This window comes from Semicossyphus pulcher, unplaced genomic scaffold, assembly GCF_022749685.1.
Source record: "Semicossyphus pulcher isolate SPU_LCO1_2020_fin unplaced genomic scaffold, fSemPul1.0.p SCAF_18, whole genome shotgun sequence".
Classification (NCBI taxonomy): Eukaryota; Metazoa; Chordata; class Actinopteri; order Labriformes; family Labridae; genus Semicossyphus; species Semicossyphus pulcher.
Window position 1 is genome coordinate 4,967,320 of NW_027211691.1, and position 25,541 is coordinate 4,992,860.

Genomic DNA, 25,541 nt, shown 5'->3' on the forward strand with positions numbered 1-25,541 from the left:
ACCTACCAGCACCAACCCTCAGCAATACCTCTTGTTACAACTCCCTTAAGATAGATTTCTATTGTTAGCCTGTTTGACACAGCCAATAAAACTGTGAGAAGAAGAAGAAGAAGAATGAAAGTCCCCAGGCATTTACCATCAGACGAGGGGCATGCACATAAAGAATACAGGAAGTAATCCAGTAAACTATTCTTTGACCTCTTTTTGAGAAGGTTACACCAACTGGAGTTTATATTGGTTTGGGCTAGTTCATTCTAACTGAATTGTTTATATGCAGCATTTGTCATTCTGTTTAGGCTTTGATACCCATTAAAACAGTAGTTTGGGGCTTCAATTAAACAATTGAAATTCTAACATTCCACCCATGCCACTGTTTGGTTGCCAGTGTCAACAGAAAGATATGCAATTCAAACTAAGAACAAAAGGGAAACATGAAGAAATCCAAACATCAGAACTCCTGTCTTGTCCTCAATTACAAAAGGGTTAGCAATGGTAAATGGACTGTACTTATATAGCACTTCTGACCACTCAAAGCGCTTTTACACAACATGTCACGACTACTGTAACTCCCTACTGGCAGGCCTTCCTGCATGCACGTTCACATTCTGGTTTTCAATCAACCCAAAACAGTACGTCACTTCACAGTTTATATCCATCCACTGGCGCCCAGTCGTTGCTCGCATCAAATTGAAAATCCTGTTGCTCACTTAGAAAACGGCAACAAAAACAGCTCCTGCCTACCTGAACGCCCTCATCCAGGTCTACACTCCCTCCCACCCACTACGCTCCGCCAATGAAAGGCGCCTGGTGCTCCCATCACAACAGGGCCCTAAGTCTCTAACTAGACTCTTCTCCTCTGTAGTCCCCCGGTGGTGGAATGAGTTTGCACCTTTCATGAACACCTCTGCGCTAAATGATATTGATGCTACTGATGATTATGATTATGATGATGAGGATGTTGTTGATGTTGATTAGGATATTCATGATGATGACTATATTAACCTTGATGTTGATGATTAAAAAAACAAAAAAACACCTTGTGCAATGCCGGAACTGTTGGCACCTGTGTCCGATCGCACTCAGAGCTGTTTGTTGGGACTTACTGACTTTATTTCCTCCTGCCTTGATCGTATCTTGTGTTGTGTTAACTCTCAGATGTACGTCACTTTGAACTTCACAAGAGCGTCTGCTAAAGACAACTGTAACATTGAAAAAAAAAAAAAAGCCTAAGTGCCAATCTCCAATAAGTATCAATACACATTCTTACCCTTTGGCTATGCCTCTGGAGTATTTTGGGGTTTTTCAGTGTCTTGCCCATGGACACATATAGACTGTAGCAGTCAGGGATCGAACTCCCAACCTTCCGATTGAGAGACGACTGGCTCTACCACTGAGCCACAGCCGCCCAGTGTCAAGAGAGTTTTAGCCAAAGCATCAAATTATAAAATGATCCAACATACTCTAATAGCTCCATCAATTAAGTTTGTCATAAATCTTCTCAGGTATTTCAGAAACACTTTGTCCAAACCTCTCCTATGGAGATGGCTGGTCAGGTTTCAAACATCAAACAAAATTCCAGTAAGTGGGAGTGGTTGCAAATATGGCGCTGGCACTAGAATGCATCCAAATCAAATATTTAGTGAATAAGTCTGGTGGCTAATATACTGTCTGAAACTTCAACTCAGTGCTCACAAAGTGTTATGATGCTGCTAAGGTAACAAAGAGAGCACTTATCTACTCTCTGCTCAGTGGATAGGCAGTGATGTAATGGGCATCTACTGATTAAGAGACCAGACAGTCGGGCTCATTCTCAGGAACAGTCAGTGCCTCCAGCAGAACAATGTCCCTTTCATGAGAGGTTCAAATCAAATCGTTACTCAGTGGAGACTGAAAATGGGGGAAATGTTGTGACATAGCAGTTCTCACGCAATTTTTTTGCCGTCTCAGGTCTGATGCACTATCTCGGAACCAAGGCACAATATAAACACGTGAACACAGGGTTATTTAAAACACAAGCTCATTCTTGACTCATTTGTTGGTCCAAAGGAATCATGGGAAGAGGATATGATGTACTACCACAGTATAATCACAACCTGGACCAGAGGCCTTTGGAAACACTGTTAAAAGACTCAAGTCTGACGTCAGATGTCCTCTTTGGAAATCTTGCAGGGTCACTCTTCACTAGACTACAATTAGATTCCTGTTGAGATTATTTCCCATCCTGCTCCTGACTGAAATGTACAAGACGGAAAACAAACAATGGAGCTACCAAGCCAATAACAAGGCATTTCCCTGTCCGCTACTTCAAACTTTCAACGGGTCACCAGAGCTAATCAATGCCTAACCTCCAACTATTGTGTCACATTCAGTTTGAACATGGTGAAAGCAGCCCTTGTGCCTGTGCAGTGGCTTGCAACTCCCCAGAAATCCCTCCATGTCTATTATGTATCTGGTTTGAAGCTGGACAGGGAGCACTGAATGGTTGTTGGAAATGTCCATGTCACTGAACTTCACTATTGGCAAGAGCCAAGATGTAAAAAGTCCAATAATGATGAACAAGTTTGATCATATCAGAAGATTAAGATGAGTAATGGACCGAGTTAACTTATATCAGACTTGTATTACCACCGTACATCCAACAATCAAGATGATGGGAACAGACCACAACTAAAGAAAAACTTGAAGTGAATGAATTGCAATGAAATTGAAATTTGGAAAACAGCTAGCAACTAGGGCTGCACAATAAATCACAATTTCAGGATTTGAGCACGTGCAATAAAGACATCTCAGAAGACACCCTTAATTGCAATGGATAGGACAAAATGTTTTTTGCACATGCACACTGTGTATACAAAAGGACCGCCTACTGACCAATCGTGTCTCTTGATTCAGGGGCTTTGAGAGATAATCGCGAGAGGTAGGAGGGAGACAGACCGGTCAAACACTTACACTTTACTGTGTGATTTTTGAAATGAAATATATTCATGAAGGATATTCATCATGCTTTACTCATATACATCTACAACAGACTGATACAAGTGAAAAAAAGCGGAAGCCTTGTACTTCAGCGGCTGTGGCTCAGTGGTAGAGTCTGTCGTCTCTCAATCGGAAGGTTGGGGGTTTGATCCCTCACTGCTACAGTCTACATGTCAAAGTCTCACTGAAGACACTCAACCCCAAATTGTGTATAGATACTGATTGGAGATTGGCACTTTGGCCTTTGTCATCAGTGTGTGAATGAGTGAAGGTGACATGTAGTGTAAAAGCAGCTTGGAGTGGTTGGAAGACTAGAAAAGCACTCTATAAGTACAGTCTATTTACTTGTTATATTTATACGATATGAACTCGCCTCTGGATACATGCAGCTAGCAGTCAGCTACACTCGCACAAGCTAGCACGATGAGGAGGAGGGTCTGAGGATAAACAGAAAATGTGATTTAAGAAAGCCTTGTGAAATTGTAAAAACAAAGCACTATTTCGAAATATTTTGGACTCAGGAATGTGTTTGTGTATGGTATGTCAGGAAGGTTATAATTAAGAGTAGGAATGTTTCATACATGTATAGTAAACCTAAGGTGTTTGCTGGGCAGTTTTCCCAGCATTATTTGGCTTAGACTTACCGGAATCCTGTAATATTGGATATTTCCCTGTGCTTCCTGTGAGGGGATATGACTCAGTGAGGGTTTGTATCTCATTGAAAATGGCAAGGTTATTTGTGTTCATAGCTTTTAGTTTACTGGAATCTGGTCTTCAGAAATCAACAGTGATTTAGTGTCCATCCAGTCTGAACTATACCTCCAAGCTAAAGGGGAAAAGGGAAAATTGTATAAGGTAATTGTTTATGATGCTCTATCGGTTACTGTCAGATCATGAGTACACTTATTGCCTATAAAAATAATATTGTTGGTGTGGTATTCTCTCTTAAATCAAAATGACTTTTACTAAGACAACCCATCTACTCAATAAAAGTATCACAAAAGATGACACACAGAGGCATCACAATCTGTCAAACTCAGCTGAGCATGTGACTGTGACTGATCGATCAGTCTTACTGTCTCAGCTGTGTGATTCATTATAGCGACACACATCAGAGTACCATGATTGAGCAGAGCCCTGGAACGAGCCCTGCAGGACAACATGGATGTTTAAATGTGAAGAGGGCTTTACTGTTTGATCTCTGCTTTGACATCATACTTTTTTACTGAAGCAACAAAAACAGCTCTTTTACTGTCACTACCTGGAACGGCATGGGTCAATGGAAATCTTGTACAGGGTGTTCAAGACATATGATTACATAAAGTCTGCCGGGTCTGCTGACATGACAGTGATGAATCTCAGCCCAGAAGTAACCGAGGTTCTAGTGAGCTGAACTTTTCTCCCTCGGCTCAGGTTTCGAATCCAAAAGTAGAATTATTGATTGATTCTGCAGGGGAAGATAGGAAGAGATTGGATTTGCCGCAGATACGCAAAGTACAGCCCAAGGACATAGATCAGGGCGTGGAGAGGAGCTCAGGATTCAATTAATGTACACTGAAAGCACCACACATTATCAAAATGTACACAGAAGGTTCCCCATTGTTACGCTAACATACAAGATTACACAAACCTACACAATTAATGTGCAGCGTCATTTTTACTGTACATTAATACTGATGAACATCTCATTGTTCTGCAGGACAAGCACAAAGCAAACTTTATAACTATCTGTACACTCTGCAAGCAGCAAGGTAGAAAATCAAAGGTCTCTGACCTAAGCCATCTGCCCAGCTCAAAAGCTGAAAATAACACTCTTAAATCCACAGCAGTGAATAATACTGCCTTCTGGTGGGGGCAGGAGGAAAGACAACTGACCTATGAGGATCCATACACTGAATTACTCTCTGTAAAACGGTGTAAAACAATATAAAATACATAAACCTTTGAGGAAATCATGGAGGCTCACAAGCTGGAGTATTATCCCTTCATCATGTCATGTGAGTTTGTGTCATGGTCTTTGTCACATGGCATATTTCCTTCTCTCTACTTCCTCTTGCTCTTAAAACCGCATTGGATGTTTTTTTGACAGACAGAGGCCAGGAGGGATAGGAAAAATGACCTTTAATTAAATCTTTTTATTAGGTTATTTCAGCAGAAGTTCCCAGGGTTGGACAGGCATAACAAACTGTAAAACACGCGCCTATGCAGTATGATTGCAAATAGTAGGAATGTAAAGACAATGACAATAACGAGACGTCCAAACAGCTTGAATGTCACCTCTATGCCCTTTGGGAAAGAGTAGGGTAGTGTGGTAGGTCTGTGTGAGACTGTGTGCTACGCATGCCTTCAGAATATCACCCACAGATCACAGTGTAGATTAGATAACACCACAGGTTAAAGGCTGAAATTGTCACCTTTTTACAATGGTCTGTTACCATTGCTGTCAGAAGTTTGAGTAGGATAAATAAAAGCTCAAACATTGCTATAGTCTGTCCTCCATTCTCCTCTTATCAGCACAAAGCTGAAGCCTACTAATGACACTCTAATGCCCCCATTTGATCAGATCAGGAAATACACCATCAACGAAATAAAAAAGATAATTGAAATGTTTTTTTAATTACCAAGAGTGTATATAACTTTATGTGTACAGCAACTTTTAAAACACACAGTTACAAAGTGCTTTACCTACAACACAGAGTTCACAAGTAACTGGCAGGCATACATACAACATACATAAACGTATACTTAAAACATGCTACTTGCAATGACTGCTCAGCTTCGGTGATGCGAGGAGGAGCCAAGGCAAAGTCTTTCAACACTACAAACTTGATTAACCATCTCAAGACCCGTCACCCCGACCGTTGTAACAAATGTGATAAGAGTATCACCATTATACTGTACGCTAATTCCAATACAGAAGAGTTGATGATCTCTGTAATGAGGTGTGCGGGAACAAAATATCGGTATCGTTATCGGCTAAATGAGTTGTAAAATATCGGCATATCGGATATCGGCAAAAAATCCAATATCGTGCATCCCTAGTCCGTATTTAAGGTTACTATAAAGTATAAAGTACATCTCACCATGCTGTGAATGACACGAGCAGGAGCTGTAACCTGCGATCAGTTCATCATAGTTTATAATAACGCGCGGGAGGACACAGACGTATAATCACACAGATCTTTCTGTCTGTCTGTCACTGTTAACAGAGACTTTAACTCCAGTCTGCTTTGTAGTTCATATATTTTACACAGAACTTTAGAGGAGCATCAGGCTTCATGATCAAACTAAGTTGTATATCACGTCATCACTTCAGTCCGTGATCACCCGCTCCCTTCCTCCCTCTGTGCTTGTGCTCTCCCCCTCTCGTTGCGTTGCGAGTCTGTCACAGTTTTTTTTCCCAAGATGTTTTTTTAAGGTCTAATGAAGGTGAATGAGGCTCCTTGTCTATTTCCAGGGCCTAAGGCTATAATATAGCCTACCCATCCATCCAAAGATGCACTTTATGGTTTCCTCTATAGATCAGCATTGACACCATATCTCGTAAACAAGCTTAGTAATAGTGTTTGATTCACATTCAAACCTGATTTAGTTGAGAGAGGTTTAAATTTTGTTTAATATTTATTCTTATCATTTTTATCAACCCAAGATCTTCCTCTTTATCAGTGTTTTTGTTAAAAAAAAAAGAAAGTTTAATGAAATCTAAAGAGGTAAAAATGAAACGCCAAAGTACAGTTTACATTTTCTACTTACCTTTGTAATTTCAAGTGCCTTCATGTAATTCCCCCCCCCCCCCCCCCCCCCAACGCAGCTAAATGAAAAAAATCAAATCAAAGAATAGTCGAATCTTCGTATTGAACGGCCAGATCTGATTGGACTCAGAGAATCCTGATTCGGGTACAGCCTTAGTATATTTGTTCAACAATATGTACACATCCTGACCAACAGTACCACCAACCAAAAAAATCCTGCATGCCATAAAGAAGCCTCTGTAATCAGGTGCTAACTAGCAAATGGAAATATGATATTTTACAAGCACTGACTCAAATAAAACTAAAGGGAAACAACGCCAGCCGTCATGTTCAGTCAGACTTTCCAAATGTCAGACTGAAGCTATTAGTTTCCTTTCTCAAGCATTTCCATGACTTCTCTTTATTGGTCTGTGGAAAAATCCCAGCAGACACAATTAGCTATTCAAAGTGATGGTAAACCGCAATAATAAACGGCATTCTGCATGATTTGAGGCATGTTCAAGTCCGTAATGACTTCACTGCACACATGAACAGCCACACCTCAACCATCTCAGGTAACAGCACACATGCCTGCCAGTCATCCATTTAACCCTGCGCTTGACACAACTCAGGCTCAGGTGACACTTTCTTTTCTTTCAGAGGTGAAGGCATTTCCCCTTTATGGTTGTCATCAGCATTTTTTCTGTAAATGATGAATCTACTGTAGTTTTGGCTAATTTCATATGCTTCTGTAATTTAAGCTACCATTTGATTTCCACTATAGAATTACTTGCAAATAAGCCATTCACTTAGTGTTTACCATATGGATGAAACATGAGTTTATCTTTGGGCTTCAGGAACTGTTTTAAAATACTAAACTAAACTAAACGTGATGATCCCCTGTAGCTGCTCTGATTTATTTTAGCTGTAGCATAGTTAACATTCAAGTATGTTCATACAGTATAAAGACAGTTATAAGTAAAAACAAATTGTAAGAATTCAAAGCACAATAGCACTTGGTCCTTAACGCGAGGGGGGCAGATGCGTAAAATATGAATTATTTGTGCAGGTAAAGATGAATACTATTATGCACAAAGCAAATAAGGAATGCAAATATGTACTCTTTTTGTGCATTCTATAAAGCAGTGCATACACGTGCAATAATATTGACATTTAAAGTTGTATGTCCTCAGGAAGCACAGGTGGTCATTTAATTGGATACCCAATTAATTTTTTTCAACAAAAACTGTGTTAAACTACGTGTTTAATGGTTTTAATTATGTTTATAACCATGTATGATGGAAACCGATCTAAAAAATAAACAAATAAAACCTCTGATTTAGAAATTTAACTCCTTAGCTTATAATCTCTGTGGAGAAAATGTTCAGTTTAGTAGTCAAAGTTTAATGATTACTTCTAGGGATGCACGATATTATCGGCACGTTATCGGTATCGGCCGATATTGGCTTAAAAATGAACTATTGGATATCGCCCAACACGCCGATATCCGCCGATATAATTAACCGATAAAATATTGGGCTGCTGCATACTTGATTAAATGCCCGACCTCTGCGCAATGTCCCCGGCACGAAGAAGACCTGCGCGGCGCAGCGTGATGACGTCACGTGTGTCTACCTGCAGCATGAGAGAGTTAGAAGCCAAAATGTCCGTGGTGTGGAAGTTTCTCAAAGTGTCCGAAAAGATAGCAAAACTGCTATTTGCAATGACTGCTCAGCTTCGGTGATGCGAGGAGGAGCCAAGGCAAAGTCTTTCAACACTACAAACTTGATTAACCATCTCAAGGCCCGTCACCTCGACCAGTGTAACAAATGTGATAAGAGTATCACCATTATACTGTCGGTAATCGACTAAATTAGTTGTAAAATATCGGCATATCGGACATCTGCAAAAAATCCAATATTGTGCATCCCTAATTACTTCCATCCATAAAATATCCATAAAGTCCTTCCAGAATTGTTTCAGAATAAACATTTTAAAGTTCTATGCAATCAATAAAAATGTAACCTTCATTTCAGAAATGGATTGCTGATATGAAGTCAGTTATACATTTGGAAAGACTCAACATTTTCAGCATTTTCAGCTATCTGGGACCCATTTTTCACCCACTCAGTTAATGCTGATGTGGGATGAAGATTTATTTGCTACTGCCAGAGGGTTGACGCACAGCACCTTTAAGCATATTGTGAGATTAACAGCTCTGTAACATTATTTTGACTTATTTTCTGCTTACCCTTAGCCTACCTGTTTTTCTTTTCACACATGTCTGAGCCTGTTGTTTGTCTGTTCTTGTGGTTCTATTTGTAACATGCTTGAAAACTATAAATAAAGTATTAAAAAAAAAGTTAATATGATATTGTATAAATGTAAAAGATCAATATCTTAATAAATCTTTATTTCAGAGAAGATTTTTTTACATTCTCAAGTCACTCATTAACAAAACTGGATCTCTTCTTTAGTGAGATATGCAGACAGCAATAAATGACCCTATAGTTCATGTTTAAGAACAGTTTTATCTCTCTTGGTTTGCCAGCTATAATCGTAACAGTACGTTCAGCAAAAAAACAGAACGTGACTCAAGTGTTTTGTCAGCTTAGTTCCTTTTGGGGCAGACAGCTCAATACAAGTCATGAGAGACAGACAAATGATTGAAGCTTTGGATCAGTTTGGCCTCTGGCCTTTGACTGAACTGCAGTCATTTAGGCTGCTGGTGACAGGGTGGGGTTAGAGAGGTTATCCTCAGGCTCCTCATACAGAGCAGGCAGAACATGATACTCACACGTCTCCCTACACATTTCTGACATCTGATATCCACCGGCGCCACGACCAAGGAACTCCTACTGTTCCTACAGTATTTTCTCTATGCTTATACCTGAGGTGGGCACAATACTAGGATCCCTTGAGTGACATAATGCAGACATTTAACATGCAATGGCTGCTTAGTTTTACAGTAATTTGTGGGTATTGTTATTCACAGATTTACGGTAAGTTTTAAGTTGCAAGACGTGCGTAAACACATATTGCACCACAATTTACTTTCTCAAAATGTGTCACAAAATGCAAAAAGGTAGAATTTATTGCAAAGCTTGTAGTGGAAGGCATATCATCATGTGTTTGTGGGTCCACTCCCTGTTTGCTGATCAACACCATAACTCATTGCCAGGTACTGATGTAATTTGAAAGGTGGATTTTGCTCTCCTCAGGCCTCATTTGGCTTAATTTTGTCCTACAACAGTATTTATTGCGATAGGGAAGGCCAAAATGACTCACAGAACCTTTCCTTAGTAAGCCTTGAGCACACTGCTGACCAGGAGCTGGAAAACCCCATGACTACCAACACTAAATGTAGAAGACCTCCAGGGGAAAATATGCTGTGTTGTTTTTCCCACGACGTCTGTTCAATGTCTAATCAGCTGCAGCGGCTGTCAGCTGCTGGGAGATTGTTACTGTTATCAATGTGACCACATGCATTGTGTCTGAATTAGCTTTAGTTTTATGTACAGAGCATATGAGGAGATAAGAACAGGGTTTAGGGCTGATTACTTTATTGCTCTAATACCCACTAAGTCTGGTGCATTGATAAGCAGATATTGGGCCTCATTCGCTTGTATGTGCGTAAAAATGTTTTCACTTTGCACACAAATTGCACACTCAACATTATATTTGCATTCATGAAATGTGCCCATCAACAAACTTTGTTCTTACCGCAATGAATGAGCATGTTGGTGAATCTCAGTCATTCTGTATTATTTGCTTTTTATCAAAATACTGCCACACCCTCATATCAAAAAACATGTTTGCCAAGGACGGTATAATGGATACAGTGGTGAAGCTGCTGCAGAAGAGTATAGCCTCTGAAGAAAAGAAGTTAAAGAATTTCTGAGCAAGGTGTTGACAGGTACTCTGGAAGGCTCTGGAACTGTTGATGGAGGGAAGCCACTTGGCTTTCTCCAGGCACACTTGCACCGAGCAAGGACTTAGTTTAAAATGCCTTAATTGAATCAGGGCATCTCTTGTAAAAAAAAAACAAAAAAAACATCAATATCAAAGAAATAAATGCGACTGGTTTCGACCCTCATCAGGTCTTCCTCAGGGCGTGGCTAGGAAGAGTCATGATAGATATATCCCTTTCCCAGCTAAATTTAGCGCGTTGACACTGTTTTTTCAGACTCGGGAAGACCCGCGTATAGATGCCGATTGTCTCTGTTCCCATTGCCAGTGAAGTATATTCCTGTTGGTCTCTTTTCTGCTGCGTCACTGTCTGACATCACAAATCTGGAACGATGTTCGAGCGCTGCTTGGACGGAGATGGGCGGAATTTGTAGCTGAGTTGACAAGGAGTTGCAGAAGTTACAGACGGATAGCATTGTGCCGAGAGGGGTAGGAGATTAACAGGTTTTGACACGGGTTTTGTGTTCCCATCATTGCCGATCGGAGCCGAGGCGATAATTACCCGGGTCTACTGCAGAGTCATTTGACCCAGGTCTGAATGCCTATTTCCCACTAAGCAAAAAAGCCAGCTGTTAGCAGGTGTTAGTGGGTTTTTTGACCAGTGGGAAAGCGGCTATAATGTAAGGTGAGGTTCACTTATATATCGACAAGTGGCCTGGAGGCTGAACTACACCAGCAAAAGAATGAACACATATATCTTAAATATTAAAAATGAAAAAGTGTTACAATAACTAGTGAACATGAGCAAAGTGTTACCGTAAATATTAAATATAAGTAATCATTATGAAAAACAAGTGTTGCCATAAATAGTCAATAGGAAAAAATTGGACAAGGAATAAACAGCCTCAGTATGTTAAATACACGTAACAACAATGGATACGTGTGCCTGAAGAAAGCCCAGTGGCTTCCCTCCCTCGACAGTTAAAGAATTTCAGGACTGAAGATATTGAAACAATTGAAAAAAATCAGGCTTCTTTTGAAATAACAGCCGATGAATGTGTTCCTGAGATAAGGGCTGTCGCTCATGTATAAAAGAAATGGTTTGACATTTAAGTTGATGTGAAAAAGAATATCACACCAGAGTGGAAAGAAGGAAACAGGTGGAGGATAATAACCACCTGCTCAGTCATCCCAAGATCAGACACTCACTGCCATTATTAGACCAACAACCTTACGTGGGATACAGTGTTCAGTGTAAGCACATATATGTGCATAAGCACTGTTTGTACATGAGGCCCATTGTGTCCTATAAAGATTAAAGATACATTAACTTATGTTTATTTATTAAGGTTAAAAACTATTACGTAAGATATTTATAAGTTTTACTGGAGAATGTGACTAAAATAAGCTAGAGAGAAGAAGTATCACTGTTGGTTTTTTAGGGCTATAAATAGGTTCCTCTCACACAAATGATCTTTGACCGAGCAGACACTGTCTGCTGAGACCATTTGAACCAGACAGCAGACAAAGATCCATAATCACGTTGTTTGTGTTTTTAAAAAGGTTATCAGTGAATGTGTGTTGTTTGTTTCAGAAGTCGAATATAGATCTCGGTACTGGCATTACATGAGATATCACGAGGTCATAGTGCAGTTGACCTCTGACCTTTTGGAAAAATTAGGAGAGATAAGTAATAAGTAAATTAAGTAAAGAGAAGTCTGAATAATAACAAAAGATTCAGATCTCCCTCTTCATAAGAATAGGATGGGAATAACATCCAATAAAGAGTTTTTCCAGGACATTGTTGGAAAATCCGAAAATATAATGCCTCCCACCATGGCTACTGTTGACATGAAGGCATAAAATTGTCAACAAAGCAGAAATATTTTTACTTTGGAGAGATGGGGTGTACCATTAGCTTTTGCTGTTGGCTTCCCTGGACCTACCCGGTATTTGATCCAGACGATAGCCCTATAATCTAGCTAAAAGTTTGTCACGGACATGCAACGCCGTGATCCCCAGTGCAGTCGCCGTCCTCACAACAATCATCAATTGAGCTCAACTACCGCGCTGGCAGCTAGCAGAATTGCAAACTCCACATGGCGAAAACAGACGGTAGGCTGTAATTTGTGAGTGTGTTTCAAATGAAAATAAGTTGAAATAGTGTTGAAATAACTTGTATTCATGTTTTTTTATTGATAAATAGCTATAGAAAACCTTTTTTCCCTCTGAGATACACCCCCAAAAAAGTCTTATATTCGGTGCGACTTCTATTCCGGATTTTACGGTACATGCAGTTTGTCGTCTACTGTTTGCCTGAATCCGTGTTTAGTTCTGCTATGCAAGATAAAGGGCCAATCATGTTCAATACATGTGATCACAAATATCATCTTAATTATGGCTTTTGCAATAGTCAAGCAGACCTTATGTGCAGTGTGATAAGGTCAGAATTGAGTAAAGGTGTATTTTCAACAGAAACTGACAAACTCTCACTCACACGTTAATTTACAAAAGTGACCATCAGAAAGGTGAAATTTTAGGGGTAAATACACAGTGAAACTGCTTTAATGTCCTTAGATAGAGGGCACGTCCTCGCCACTGTTGACCTTTAAGGATAAATGACTAATTAAAGGACTCTTGACTGGAGAAAAGGGCTATTTCAAGGATTTGCCTGAACTGTGTGGGTGTTTGTGTACATTTCCCAAAAGAGGAAGAAAGTTCTGTGAAAACTCTTATGTCTGACCAGCGAGGGGACACACCTCCTCTCTTGAGTGTTGCGTGTAAATAAGGAGCAACTGGAACAAACATCCCACGCAGCACTGGCATGAGAGGCAGCACGCTGGGAGGCCACACAGGAGCAGGAGCAGATATAGTGGATGCCACAGCACAGTTGGTGTCCATGTGCCGACTGCTGGGCTCCAAATAAAGCAGAGGGCGGCACATGATAGCCCAAGGTGCATGCCTTCAAAACATGAATGCATGCAAACATAATGCTGTGTGGTGAGGACATTCTGAAGACTCATTCATTTACTAACCCTAACCCATACTCTGTTTACCATGTAACATCACCCTCAACCTAAAATGAAGTTCAATTATCTGAACTATCCTCCAGACATTTAGCTTTTTGTTTTTGAGGTCATTATGGGGCCAAAATACATCAACAATCACAGGCACTCACACACACACTTTCACACACAAATATATTGCTTAAAAGAGACCATAGGACCTTGACATCTCTGTCACTCGAACAGATGGTCTATTTGCAACAGCACTTGGTCATACCAAAGAAAACAGACCTCCAGCAGGCGGCCGCAGGAAATCATTGCTAACATAATCCATTTTTTATAGTTTTTAAAAACTTTAAATTAAAAACTTTAATAGCTGGAAAGAGTTCAATCTTTCTGCAAGGGAGCCGTTGTACGTACATTAAGTTACATTCCATTAAAAACTCGATGACAACATGCATGTGGCTAGACAGCAATCTGGCCATGAGAGATCACTTATTACTACAAGGGATGGGCGTTTAAAGAAATTCCCTAAATCGACTATAAATAACGTTAACAATCAATTAATCGATATCTTTTTATATACTTTTTCTGCCTATGACAGAAAATATTAAATGTGTTTTTCTTAATCAAATCTTTATTTTCATGTGTTCACAGCCTAAATCTCTTAAACACAAAGATAAAAGAATAGCAGAAGACAAGAACAATACGTCACCCTATTTAAAGAAAGTATATCGTATTACCACAACAACTATTTTAATCTGCTCACCTTCCTGCTCTTGAGTTATCAGCTCTCGTGAGCTCACAGACATATAAAGTCTCCCAAACAACATAACTTGCGATTTGAGTTTTTCACCCGCGATGTTGTTTTCACAGCAGCAGGTGAGCCGCATGTATAGGAGGCTCGTCATTAAAGGAGGTGCGAGTCAAAATGATGAAAACAGACTAATGAGGCCAACACTGCACAGCTGCACTTCAAATCTTTTAAAACAGAATAAGGTCACTTTTTACCAGAAGACTTCACATCTCAATCAATGCATTTACAGGGGGAAGTACCAGCAGACGTCTCTGTAGGGCTTTTTACACTGCCAGTTCAAGGTGGGATTATTACGCCTCTGTTACGTTCCGTCTTCTATGTAGAAAGCACGGAGGCGGAATGCTTGGGTGAAGTCGTTCCGCCTCTGAGCTGGCATTGGAGGTAGTAACAGAGGCTTAACAGAGGCGAAATGCCGTCAGTGTAAACAGCAGAGGCAAGGCACGTTTGTTTACACCTCATGCATGTTTTGCTTCCGCAACGCCAGAACCCTATTTAAAAACACACACTGGGTCGGCTTTACGCCGGCGTTGTGTGGTCCAATGTAAAATGACAAAGGTGGCATGAGGACGGAGGTTTGTTACGGCCCAGAGGCGGTACCGCAGTGTAAAAGAGGTTTACGTGTGTTTTATTCTGACGAGCATGTGTGGAGATGCTGCTCCAAGTATGGAAGAGACAGAACGCGAGGGCGAGTGTCCAGTAAGTTGATCCATCGTGGATGACTATCTTTTTGACAGATCAAAAAAAAACATGACAGATCATCATCCAACAGGGAAAATCTCCCGCTTTGAGGGATATGAAAAAATGTAAACCAACGTCAGATCGATTAAAATCCATGTCATCGACCAAATTATTACGACCAATTATCAATCATCGATTAACCATTAGGCCTATACATCCCTAAACTACAACTATTCTTTCACTAATCATTTAGGTTTAAGGGCTGACATAGTCTTTAAACTGAGGTTGCAGAGATTCTGTAGAAAATTACATCACAAAATTACATCACAGAATTACCAACTTAGACACTGGCGCAACATTTCTATTGCAGTTATTAATTATTTCATATGCAATTCTTTCTCAGATCCTCTTAAAATAATCTCTCCACCAAGAAAAAGAAAAGCCCAATGATGAAAGTTTTGCAGAACTCCACTTCAAAAACACTCAACAGAGGAAGCATGAATGATTGCCAAAGAGCCTCAGTTGCAACAGGTAGAATGACTACAGAGCCAGCTTCACTTCAGCAACAAGCCTCAATAGTGGTCCCCGCCACTGTGTGTGACAAAGATTGACAGTCACTCTCTGCATACTGACACATCGCGCTTAAATCCGGCACCTTCTGCAGACCCGTTTCCCCGAAGAAAGGGCTTAATCTCTCAAATCCAAATGTAATCCTTGTCATCCTACGCATCTTAGACATGCAGCAAACTTGTACCCAAAAACCTCACCATGTGATTTCACTGACTGTTAGTATACATCTCTTGGTAAGACAGAGCTTACTCATTATACATTCTTGAAACAACACATTTGATATAAAATAGCAATCAGCTTGGCCTTTGGCCTGGATGAACAAGGAAGGAGGAAAAGGAGCATATATGCATCGCCTGAGGCCTTTAAGGGGCTGATAAGCCAGTGAAGCAAACAACCACTATCATTAAGACAACAGTATCTTCTATTATTTACAGGTCTTCATAACCACCACTTCCTCTTTACAATATCCGTTTCTTAATCCCCCTCAAAATTGTTGGGTAACCTCAATGACAAACGAGTTACAATTTCCTTGTTCAGCTTTACTGTAAAACATATATCAGTAGCGTCTTTGATCACATCGCACTGCTAAGGATGGCAGAATAAACTCCTCTTTAGCCTATGTCAAAGTCATGCATAGTCTTGTGATGAGCTTTACAATCAACAAAGCTGTACTCTCAGAAAAAAGTACAACACTTGTGATGAATGCTAACTGTATGTTTCAGATAACTGTGGACTGTTAAACCCCACTCTACTACTTTTTATTAAAATACGATTTGTATCTGGACATGCTATCTGGATAAGAAAAACCCTAACCCAAACACGTCAGACCTGTCTAAGCACATTTTGAGGTAGTCTGAAATACATTGTGTTTCCATTTTTTGTAGGTGTAATAGCAATCCGTACAACTTGCAGGCATCCATACCCGTCATTTGGCTGTGACCTCTGACATCAGGGTTTTTCTCCGCAGGACAGGAATCCAGTCTCAGAGAATAATGCGCTACAAATACATGTAAGTGCAAGGGCGAGATCTTATCCAGATAACAAATCAGGAAGCAGGTCGCATTTTAACACCAGGTGTGAATGGGCTCTAAGTCTGCTTCATCGACGACCTTTACCTATTTAGGAGTCGTCATGATCAGAAAGTAACAACACAAACTAGCATATGGCTTGAACCCTACACAGATAGTCAGTGTTAGCTCTATCAATTATCAAAAGTAGTCTCAGAAATACTTGTTTTGACAGTTAACTTAGTAACAAGTCGCATTAAACAGTTAACCTAGAATAAAATAAAAATGTTATTAGTGTAATAGCATGAACAAACTAATCCACTAACATCTTAAAATGTTACTATGTAAGATTAGCCTACATATTGTAATTTGTTATAATTGTCTGACTCACTCTGCATTAACTGTTTGGGCAGAATGATTATTAATATGTCATATTTTAACAATAATTATACATTTTATTTAAAGGCGCCTTTCATGGCAATCAACGACACCTGACATCACACAATAACACAGCAAACAATACAATAATCCGCAGAGCACCAGTAATAAGACACCTTTACAATCATACAAGCCATTAGAATTCAGTAGGATGCAATTCATGGAATTAAAGTGAGTAGGCTTGTTTAAAAAGATGAGCTTTAAGAGCAGATGTGAATTGGTGATGGAGTCCAGTGATGGTGTTTGGGTGCTTTGACTGTGTGCCCCCATGGAAAGCCGTTTTCTCTCATACTTTGCCTTTAAGCTGGAATGCTACATGGTCTGGCAATAGTCTCAGCCTCTCAGAATAGTTGCCATGTTGTTTTCATTGTGTTATCTCGTCATGAATATCAGGTTTTGTGTTGTGTCACTGTGCCTGCGTGCATATGATGTAATGTGACGCAACATTGTGCTGCACTGACTAACTTCAGACTGGTTATTTTTCATGTGAAACGGATGTGGCTAATGTTAGTTAGATCATAACTTTCAATCTATGAGTAGAGGCAAGCCTTTTAAGCTTTGAGTCCAACTGGTTCCTTATAAACTGCTGATAAAGAAAGTCAACAGACAGGCAAGTACGGGGAGAAAGAGATATGGGCTGAGCTGCTGTGTGCATGCAGGTAGGTTTATGTGTGTGTGTGTGTGTGTGTGTGTGTGTTTAGGGTTTAGAATAAAGAACAATTAAAATGATGCAATAACAAATATGGTAATGTAATGTTCAAAGAGTTATTAAAATAGACAATCTCCCCCATCCCTCCCATGTGGCATTCACTCACTGAGTGACAGACTTTTCCAACTTTGCTGCCGTCCAGCCATAAATAAGGAGAGCGGAAACAGTCTGCTGGTACGTAGGTGTTTCTCAATTACTTAAACATTAAGAAGTGGTGCCTTTGTAATGGAAAGAGCCTGACCATCCATTATCTTAACATCATCCAGACACATTAGGTCTCAGGCTTATTAATTTCACCATCCAAGATTTTACGCAGAAGCGTCCTGTAAATAAAATATCACAAAACAAGCAGATACTCCCCACTATCAGTCGTGTATTGATTGCATTACTGTGAAAGCAGCTGCAGAAGGAGCTGAGGAAATTGAAATGAAGGTCAGATAAATCACAACACAAAGGGTCAATATGTTATAATAAGATACTTTGGTGATGCTTAGCTCCTGAAGTCCAAGTTTTCATAATACATGGATAATACAGGCCTGGGTGTATTTGCTCACACAGGTTTGATAAATTATTCAAGAAAATTCTTCCTCTAATTTTTCAGTTTAACCGCCACATAGCATCTTAAAGTTATTATCTCGAGGATGTCAGTTTCATTCTCTTTGGCGGCACCTATGGCGATAAACGGTAATTGCAGTGTTTTTTTCTGTCACACCAGACACCCAGTCTGTAATACTGCAAATGCAAAGGCTTTCATCATTTGGCCATAAGCTCGATCACCATTGAGTTACCTCATTTGGTGATAGATAGTGACTTCACAGACGTTTATTTACCTGAAAATCTTTTAAATTATTACTTTAAAATGTGTTTTCATTTAGGTGCATGTAGGTAGAAGATGGTTTAATGTTATCATTTCTGGATTAATCATTGATGCCCTCTGCTCTTTAATACAGTAGTTGGGTCAACTTCTCGTAGGTTAGGTCAAATTAAGACTGAGGGATTTTATTAACTTTGTGTATCTTAACTGAAACACAAATGGAAGATTTACCATATATCTTATCACATGACAAAGCTACTTTCCTTCATTGTGCCACCACCCATTTGAGTATGTGTCCACAGTAGCAGCATGTTATAAATACTCAGGAGATTAAAATGCCTGCTGATAAAAGCTCTAACACAATATGCTCTATCATTGTCTACCTGAGAGAGAGTGCAAGGAAAGGTTGTGACAAGCCCGGGCACTGCGCACACACTACTCTCCAAGTGCATTGGTGCACATGTACAACCATCGTCTTCTTCATGGTAACTTAATCTGTTTGAGAATGAGATTTAATCTCTGCATGAAAACTGATTAGACGAGTGCCGACCTGTCCTTGTGTCACAGAAGGGGAAATAGCTTAGAAGACATTGTCATGGCACTGCAGCTTTGCATTAGCTAGACTTCCAGTCAGACTCGTCCTCTTTTACTCTCCTGAAATGGAGATACTGATGTATGACAAGATTTCTTCACTAAAATATCTTGCTAAAGATATAAATACGACGGTGTTTACTAAGGCTGCATTTTATACATGCAACAATAAATCAAAGCAAACTTTTTAAACAATCAGACGTACTTTAGCATGCCAAATAAACACTGTTATTTAAGTTTAACCTTAATTTTTGTTTGATATATAGGGCTCATTAGTACTCATATACTTATTTATCAGTACACCTTCAGTAGCCTTAATCAGGCCATTAACTGACTTCTTACTCTCCTAGCAACACTGTCCCCTGTCACCATGATTCATGCCCAGCACAACAATAATCACCAGTGTAATATATCTCATTTTGAATCCGAATTTTGTGTCCATTGTCCTTTTTTTAAGACTCAAAACCTCAACCTCAACCTCAACAAACACAACAGTCTGTGCTCTAACGATTACCAATCAATATCCACATTCAACCCACTGTAATTTAGGCCTGGCCCAGTGTGCCTGGCAATTATTCCAGTGGCTTCTAAGCATCAACCTGTTGCTATAGAAGCACCTTGTTTGTGAGCAATTGGTGGAACAACTGGTTGGAAATAAAGACTGCAGTGACATTATGGACCGGAGTGAGAGACAAAATCAATATGATCAGCAATAAGGATACCATTAAAAAAACACGTTACATTATGTTTCCTTTAGAAATAAAAGGCCATAGTAAAGGCCATAGTGGGGTATAGTAGTATTGTGGGCCACATATGGCGTCTCGTATCATGAGTTACCCTGCGATTCCCAACCCTAATGGGCTTTTTTCACAGCGAACATTTTGGCTTCTAACAGAAAGTAAAGCACAGGTGTTAATAATAACTTTAACAATGGTTCTGTTCTAGTCGGGTGTCTGAGAAAGCCACCACTGGCAGTCAGCATACACACAACCAGGACCATGAAATTGAAGCAGCTTAATGGAATACAGCCATCATTAATGCTATTATAAACACCTGCACTTTTCCTGCTACGATATGCTAAAAAGTCTTATATGAAAAAGGCCTGTAGTGAGTTAAGGATAGCCTGCTAATTTTGATCAACACAAGGTATAACAGGCATGTCTCACTTCTCTGCAGGATGACAATGGGTGGTTAAATAGCAGGACTTTAAAAAAAATGTTATGTCAAGCCTACCTCAAGCTTCACTTCTTTATTTTATGCTCTCCGTTGTTCAAATTGGGTTTTCTCCGTTATTTTAAAAGAGGGAAAACAAGTGCCAAAACCTAGTCACATCACATCACATCCCTGTCTGGTAGCAAAAACAAACACTTGACTCTACATGCACTCTTATGATGAACGAAGAAACTGTGGTTACTTCAAGTTATAGGATGGGAAATGAGCGGGGAGTTCAACATTGACTGTACTGTACTAAAAAAGTAGAGGCAGGATATAATGCTAATTCTCAGTTTAATCGACAGCAGCAGTTTAAGCTTGCTGAATATTCGAGAGTGTAGTCTGTACGTACTAAAATGACGTGCTAATGTTTTCAATTAGCTGTTAGGTGACAAGTGACATTTACAAAATGTTTTGCAACATAGTTTAAAACTTTCTGTTACTCACATAAACGCTAGGTTTACCTTAAGCTTCAGTTTTGGGGTGCCGTGAAAGACGCCCTGGCTTCATTACATAACTATAGGAGCAGACAGCTGAAGTAAAATGCGACGTTAATCCTCGGGTAGGTACATGAGATAAGAAGTGTAGGAGTTTGTACCGGGCAGCTGTCTTACCGTATTTGTTTGGCTCCCTGTTGTACTCCAGGATCGGCACCACAGCGTTGGGGTCCTGAGGCTCGAACACGGAGTCCTCCCCCGCCTCTTTTTCCTCCACCGTGCCAGCGCTGCTGCTGCTGCCGCCGCCGGGGTCCGGTGCCGGGTCAGCGACAACCGCGTCCGAGTGCCCCCCCTCCCCGGCGACCCCAACTCCTCCGTCAACCGGGACAACCACAAATCTTTCGCCCATGTCCCTTTTTCCCCTCACTTTACGCACTTTTATTGAAGGAAAGACAGACACACCGACCGGCTAACCTCAGCGGTCCACGCTCGGCAGGAGCGAACACGCAGAACAGCGTACAACAGGACAAACACGCTCACGGGCTGATCAGAGGATTGATTACAGTACAGAAGTGCCCGCCCCCGGCCTTCGCTCATTGGTCGAAAGGACGAGAAGCGCTGTCAATCATCCCCATAGGGAAATCTAAGTGGTTGAAATGTGTTAATTGTGGGAAGAGCGAGTTCTAAATGTGCATCATCTTAATCATATTCTCTTATAAATAAATGTATCTGTAATTAACGACTTGACATTTCAAGTGACAATAGTCTAATTTTATCGCTTTATAACAAAACAATGCCCTTTCTAAGCACTCTGAAAACAGCACATTAGGGCTTCAACTTACTGTTATTTTCAAAATTGAAAGATCTGCACATTATTTTTACGATTAATCATCAATATTTTCGAATATATGCTCGTCACCATTTCCCAGACCTCTAAGTTGCGTCTTTAAATTTGTTACGGAACAGTCCGAAACCCCCAACCTCTTCATTTAAGTTTATAAAAAACTAAGAAAAGTATGTAAATCCTCGAATTTAAGAAGCTGAAACAGTGAAATGTTTGAAATGAAACAACAAATTGATTATTGATCAACTTGTCTAAACTCTAAATAAACTTTGAAGTGTTTTTAGCTTTGCTCTATGCCTTTAAAAGAGAGGGGGGCCAACTGCAGCTGAACAGTCTGCTCCTTAAAATAGTGCATGTGAGACAGTGTGTGAACCCTGCTGTCACAATGGAGCACATGTACTGGCATGTCCCACTAAACTTATTACAAGCTTCTTTAATGGTCTTAAAATGGTCCGGTAATTAACACTCACTCTGGACATCCTCTACTAACAATAGCCTGCCAAACAAACTTCATGAATCATTCTATTTTAAAAATCAGTGATGCTTTAGTCATTTGCCAACAACCCGCCATAATAACTTTGGTATGTTAAAGCTTGGAATAAATGGTTCGTCAACACATTGGTCACCTCCTATGTTTCCAGGCAGCTTTGGTACAGAGTCTACAGTGACAGGTGTCAAAACACCTGGCTGCTTAAAGGACAAAGTTTGAGCTTCTTTCTTTTGACACACAGGACACGCCTTGAAACATTCTCTAAATTGCCAATAAAAACAAAAACAGCATATATCTAGAATTTAATGGGGTTTTTTCTGTCACCATTATATCTGTTTGGAATTTGGATACTTGGGTGAAAGTTTCTAAATCTGTTGGCTTCATAGAAAAAAGATCATCAGCTGGTGCTTGAATTCCCAGATTAGGATCTCGCTCTTAGTTCAATGACAGGCTCTTCGGACAAAGACCCATCTGTTGGCCAAATTCAAGGGGAATCCATTCACACGTCACTCCGTCTCTGCACATAAATAAGCAGCAGCCTTGCAAAAAGCACCCGGTGTTTAAGTGAGCAACTGGAACATACTTTAACAAAATAGTTCCTGAGGAATGGAAATCTGAGGTCAGTGGGTCAGACGGAAGAGCTTTTACGGCTGATTCCTGAGAGACACACCCCTTGTGATGGTATGTTGGTAAATTCAAATATGGTCTGTACGGTAAAGCTAAGAATGGACCATGCTCTTAATTGTCAGGGGTGGGGCCAGCAGGGTGGCCAGGGGTGGCAGGGTCTGCCTGAAATCTGCTGCCTCCCTCCCCCAACTAGGGTAAGAAGGTTATTGGATGGTTACTTAAAGGAGCAAGTCACCCCTGGAAAAAGCCACTGTCAGTCAAAGCTGGTGTTCTCTGTAATTGGTAGAAGCAATAATATTTGAAATTGGCGCCATTGCTGTGGAGAAAGTTGTACAAACAGCTTGTGGTTTCGCCCATTCTACATTCCTACAACACCCAGCATGCATTGTGCCCCTTCCTCTGAAAGGAACGGCCCAGCAAGAGACAATGGAGTGAAATACTACTGTTTTCAGTGCAGGCAATGGGTCAGAGTGGTACAGTATCCGAAATACGATGAGAATATATGGGTGAATCGTCTAGAAAATCTTGGGGTCTGCAATCTGCATTTCAAACCTGACGATTTTGAACGAGACAGGACATTGGAGGCGAGCGTCCTAGATAGAGGAAGTGTAGTTTAGCAAGCTCCTTGGCATAAAATGCGTCAACTGGCGGAGGTTTTCCAGGGCCCATTGGAGAAGCAGATCGCGTCCTCCAAAGGCACAGAGCGAAATTTCTTTTTTTTTCCTACCATAATGGCTTTAGCTCCCCATTACAGCATGATAGGACTGAGGTTGAAATTGGCGAACTGGCCCTTTAAGGGCTATGGCTACATACATTTTTATTTTGAAATGGCGTATTAAACCATAAGTCATCTCCATCCAGTTGAGCATTTGAGCACATTTTCAGAACTAAAAATTGTAATGTCTGAAACTGCCTATCACATAGCAGGTCACGTATACACTGGGCATGCATGTGGCATTGCAGAAAGGCACTCCCAAAAGTTAATGATGAGCAGCCTTGTACGTTTTGCATTGCAGCCTCTGCCGTCGGTGTATAAAAGATTGGATGTATGGTTTAAAGAAAGCACTATATAGGTGCAGCCTATCTACCATTTACCATTTACTAAACAGCCACGGTCCTTTCACTGAACATGTTTAGCTTATAGCCCTGGTGGATAAGGGAGACGCTGTGGTACTAGCTTGCCTCATGTGCATGTAGGCAGTGCTTTATCAATTGCAGGATTTGGGTGCACAACAGGAGGAGCAGAACAGACAGCAGGGTTACATTCAAGTCCCTGTTAGCAGTTTTTCATGTTAAATTAACCGCGGCAAGTCACGGGTGATGTGTTTTCTTCCAGGAAAGGGCGATGTGTGAGGGGCCTGACGAACCAGGGAAGGACTGTCAGGACTAACAAGGGACCCAAACGTCTACATGAGTGTTGAGACTAAAACAAGATTAGTAGCATTTCCAAAAGTCTCTATCTGAGGGGCTCTAAAAGAAAACTAATTACTGTGGATGTAGCTAAAAGGTGATACTGTGTAGGTTCATTAAAATCATAGATGGATTACTGAACATACCAACCAGGTACGGGTCCTGAAATAGACAAACCGTATAGAGGCCAAGCCACCTTCCATAGTTTCTAATCCCACCCCTGACTGTTGTGTACATGCCCTGTCTAACTGACTTTGGCTTCAGTCATCTCCTATTTAAGCATCTCAGCTTGCACACAAACCATATGAAATATTCTGTTCAGGTATCCAGAACTCGTGAGGAGAGAATTCTTTGGATGAACTCCAAGAGACCACTCAGACAGTAATTGCATAAAGGGTGTTACGTGGACCTCTAAAATAGACAGCTGGCGGGACAGTTGGATGACCGAGTGGTGGGAGGGTAAGTGGCAGGGGAGTGGTGGGGTTGGGGGTGGCTGTAGTGAGAGTTAAATCAGTTTAGCTCCTGATTCAAAGTCTTAATAATGGCCATATTTAGGTACTACAGCACTTTCCAAAGTGTCATCACAAATCACTGTCTATGCATTCTGTCTCTCTGTGCAGCTACTCTTATCTTTACCAGGCTGGCAGGGTGACTGTATGAAGGCTGTGAGACCAAAATGCAGCCCTGACAGAATAACATGTAATCCTTCATGTCCCTGTTGTTTTACTCATCCGCAGCTAAACTCATCACCTGCGTTCAGAATGACTCGCAGGCTGGACAAAATGAAACGCAGATTACTTTTTGTAAGCTGGGTGAGAACAGATGTGGCCTTTACAGCATAACCACAGCTGCAAGTGTTATGATGACAAATATCAGTCTGCATGTTTGCGCCGTCCTCGTCTCTGCTTTTGGAACAATTGATTGTGGAGATCCAACTCAGCTAACATTTATTTTACCAGGAATGTTCCCATTAAGTTACAAAATCTCTTTTACAAGGGAGTCCAGGCCAAGACAACAGCATAAAACTTGAACACATGAAAAACAAATAGCAGACTATGACAAACTGAATTTATGTAAAACTATAAATTAACAACATTCAGCAACGAGACCTGTGAATCCTTAGGGAGTTTTTTTATAATCTTGTCAATTACAATGCTGTATAGTTTAAGGTTATTCTGTAGTTCAAACCAAAATCCATCCATTATCTATACCGCTTGTCCTGTTCAGGGTCGCGGGGGGCTGGAGCCTATCCCAGCTGTTATTGGGCGAAAACCGG

At 40.5% G+C, this 25,541-nt stretch overlaps 1 protein-coding gene across 3 annotated transcripts in view; it reads right to left on the bottom strand.

The window, feature by feature from the left end:
* Nucleotides 1-21,381, bottom strand: part of slc12a7b (solute carrier family 12 member 7b) — a 78,035-nt gene extending 56,654 nt beyond the window's left edge. For all 3 annotated transcript variants that reach the window (XM_069666935.1, XM_069666934.1, XM_069666937.1), the window contains exon 1: nt 21,072-21,381. In XM_069666935.1, the coding sequence (XP_069523036.1) occupies nt 21,072-21,303 (232 nt within the window). In that variant the 5' untranslated portion in view covers nt 21,304-21,381. The remainder of the gene's footprint in view (nt 1-21,071) is intronic.
* Nucleotides 21,382-25,541: the final 4,160 nt, after the last annotated feature.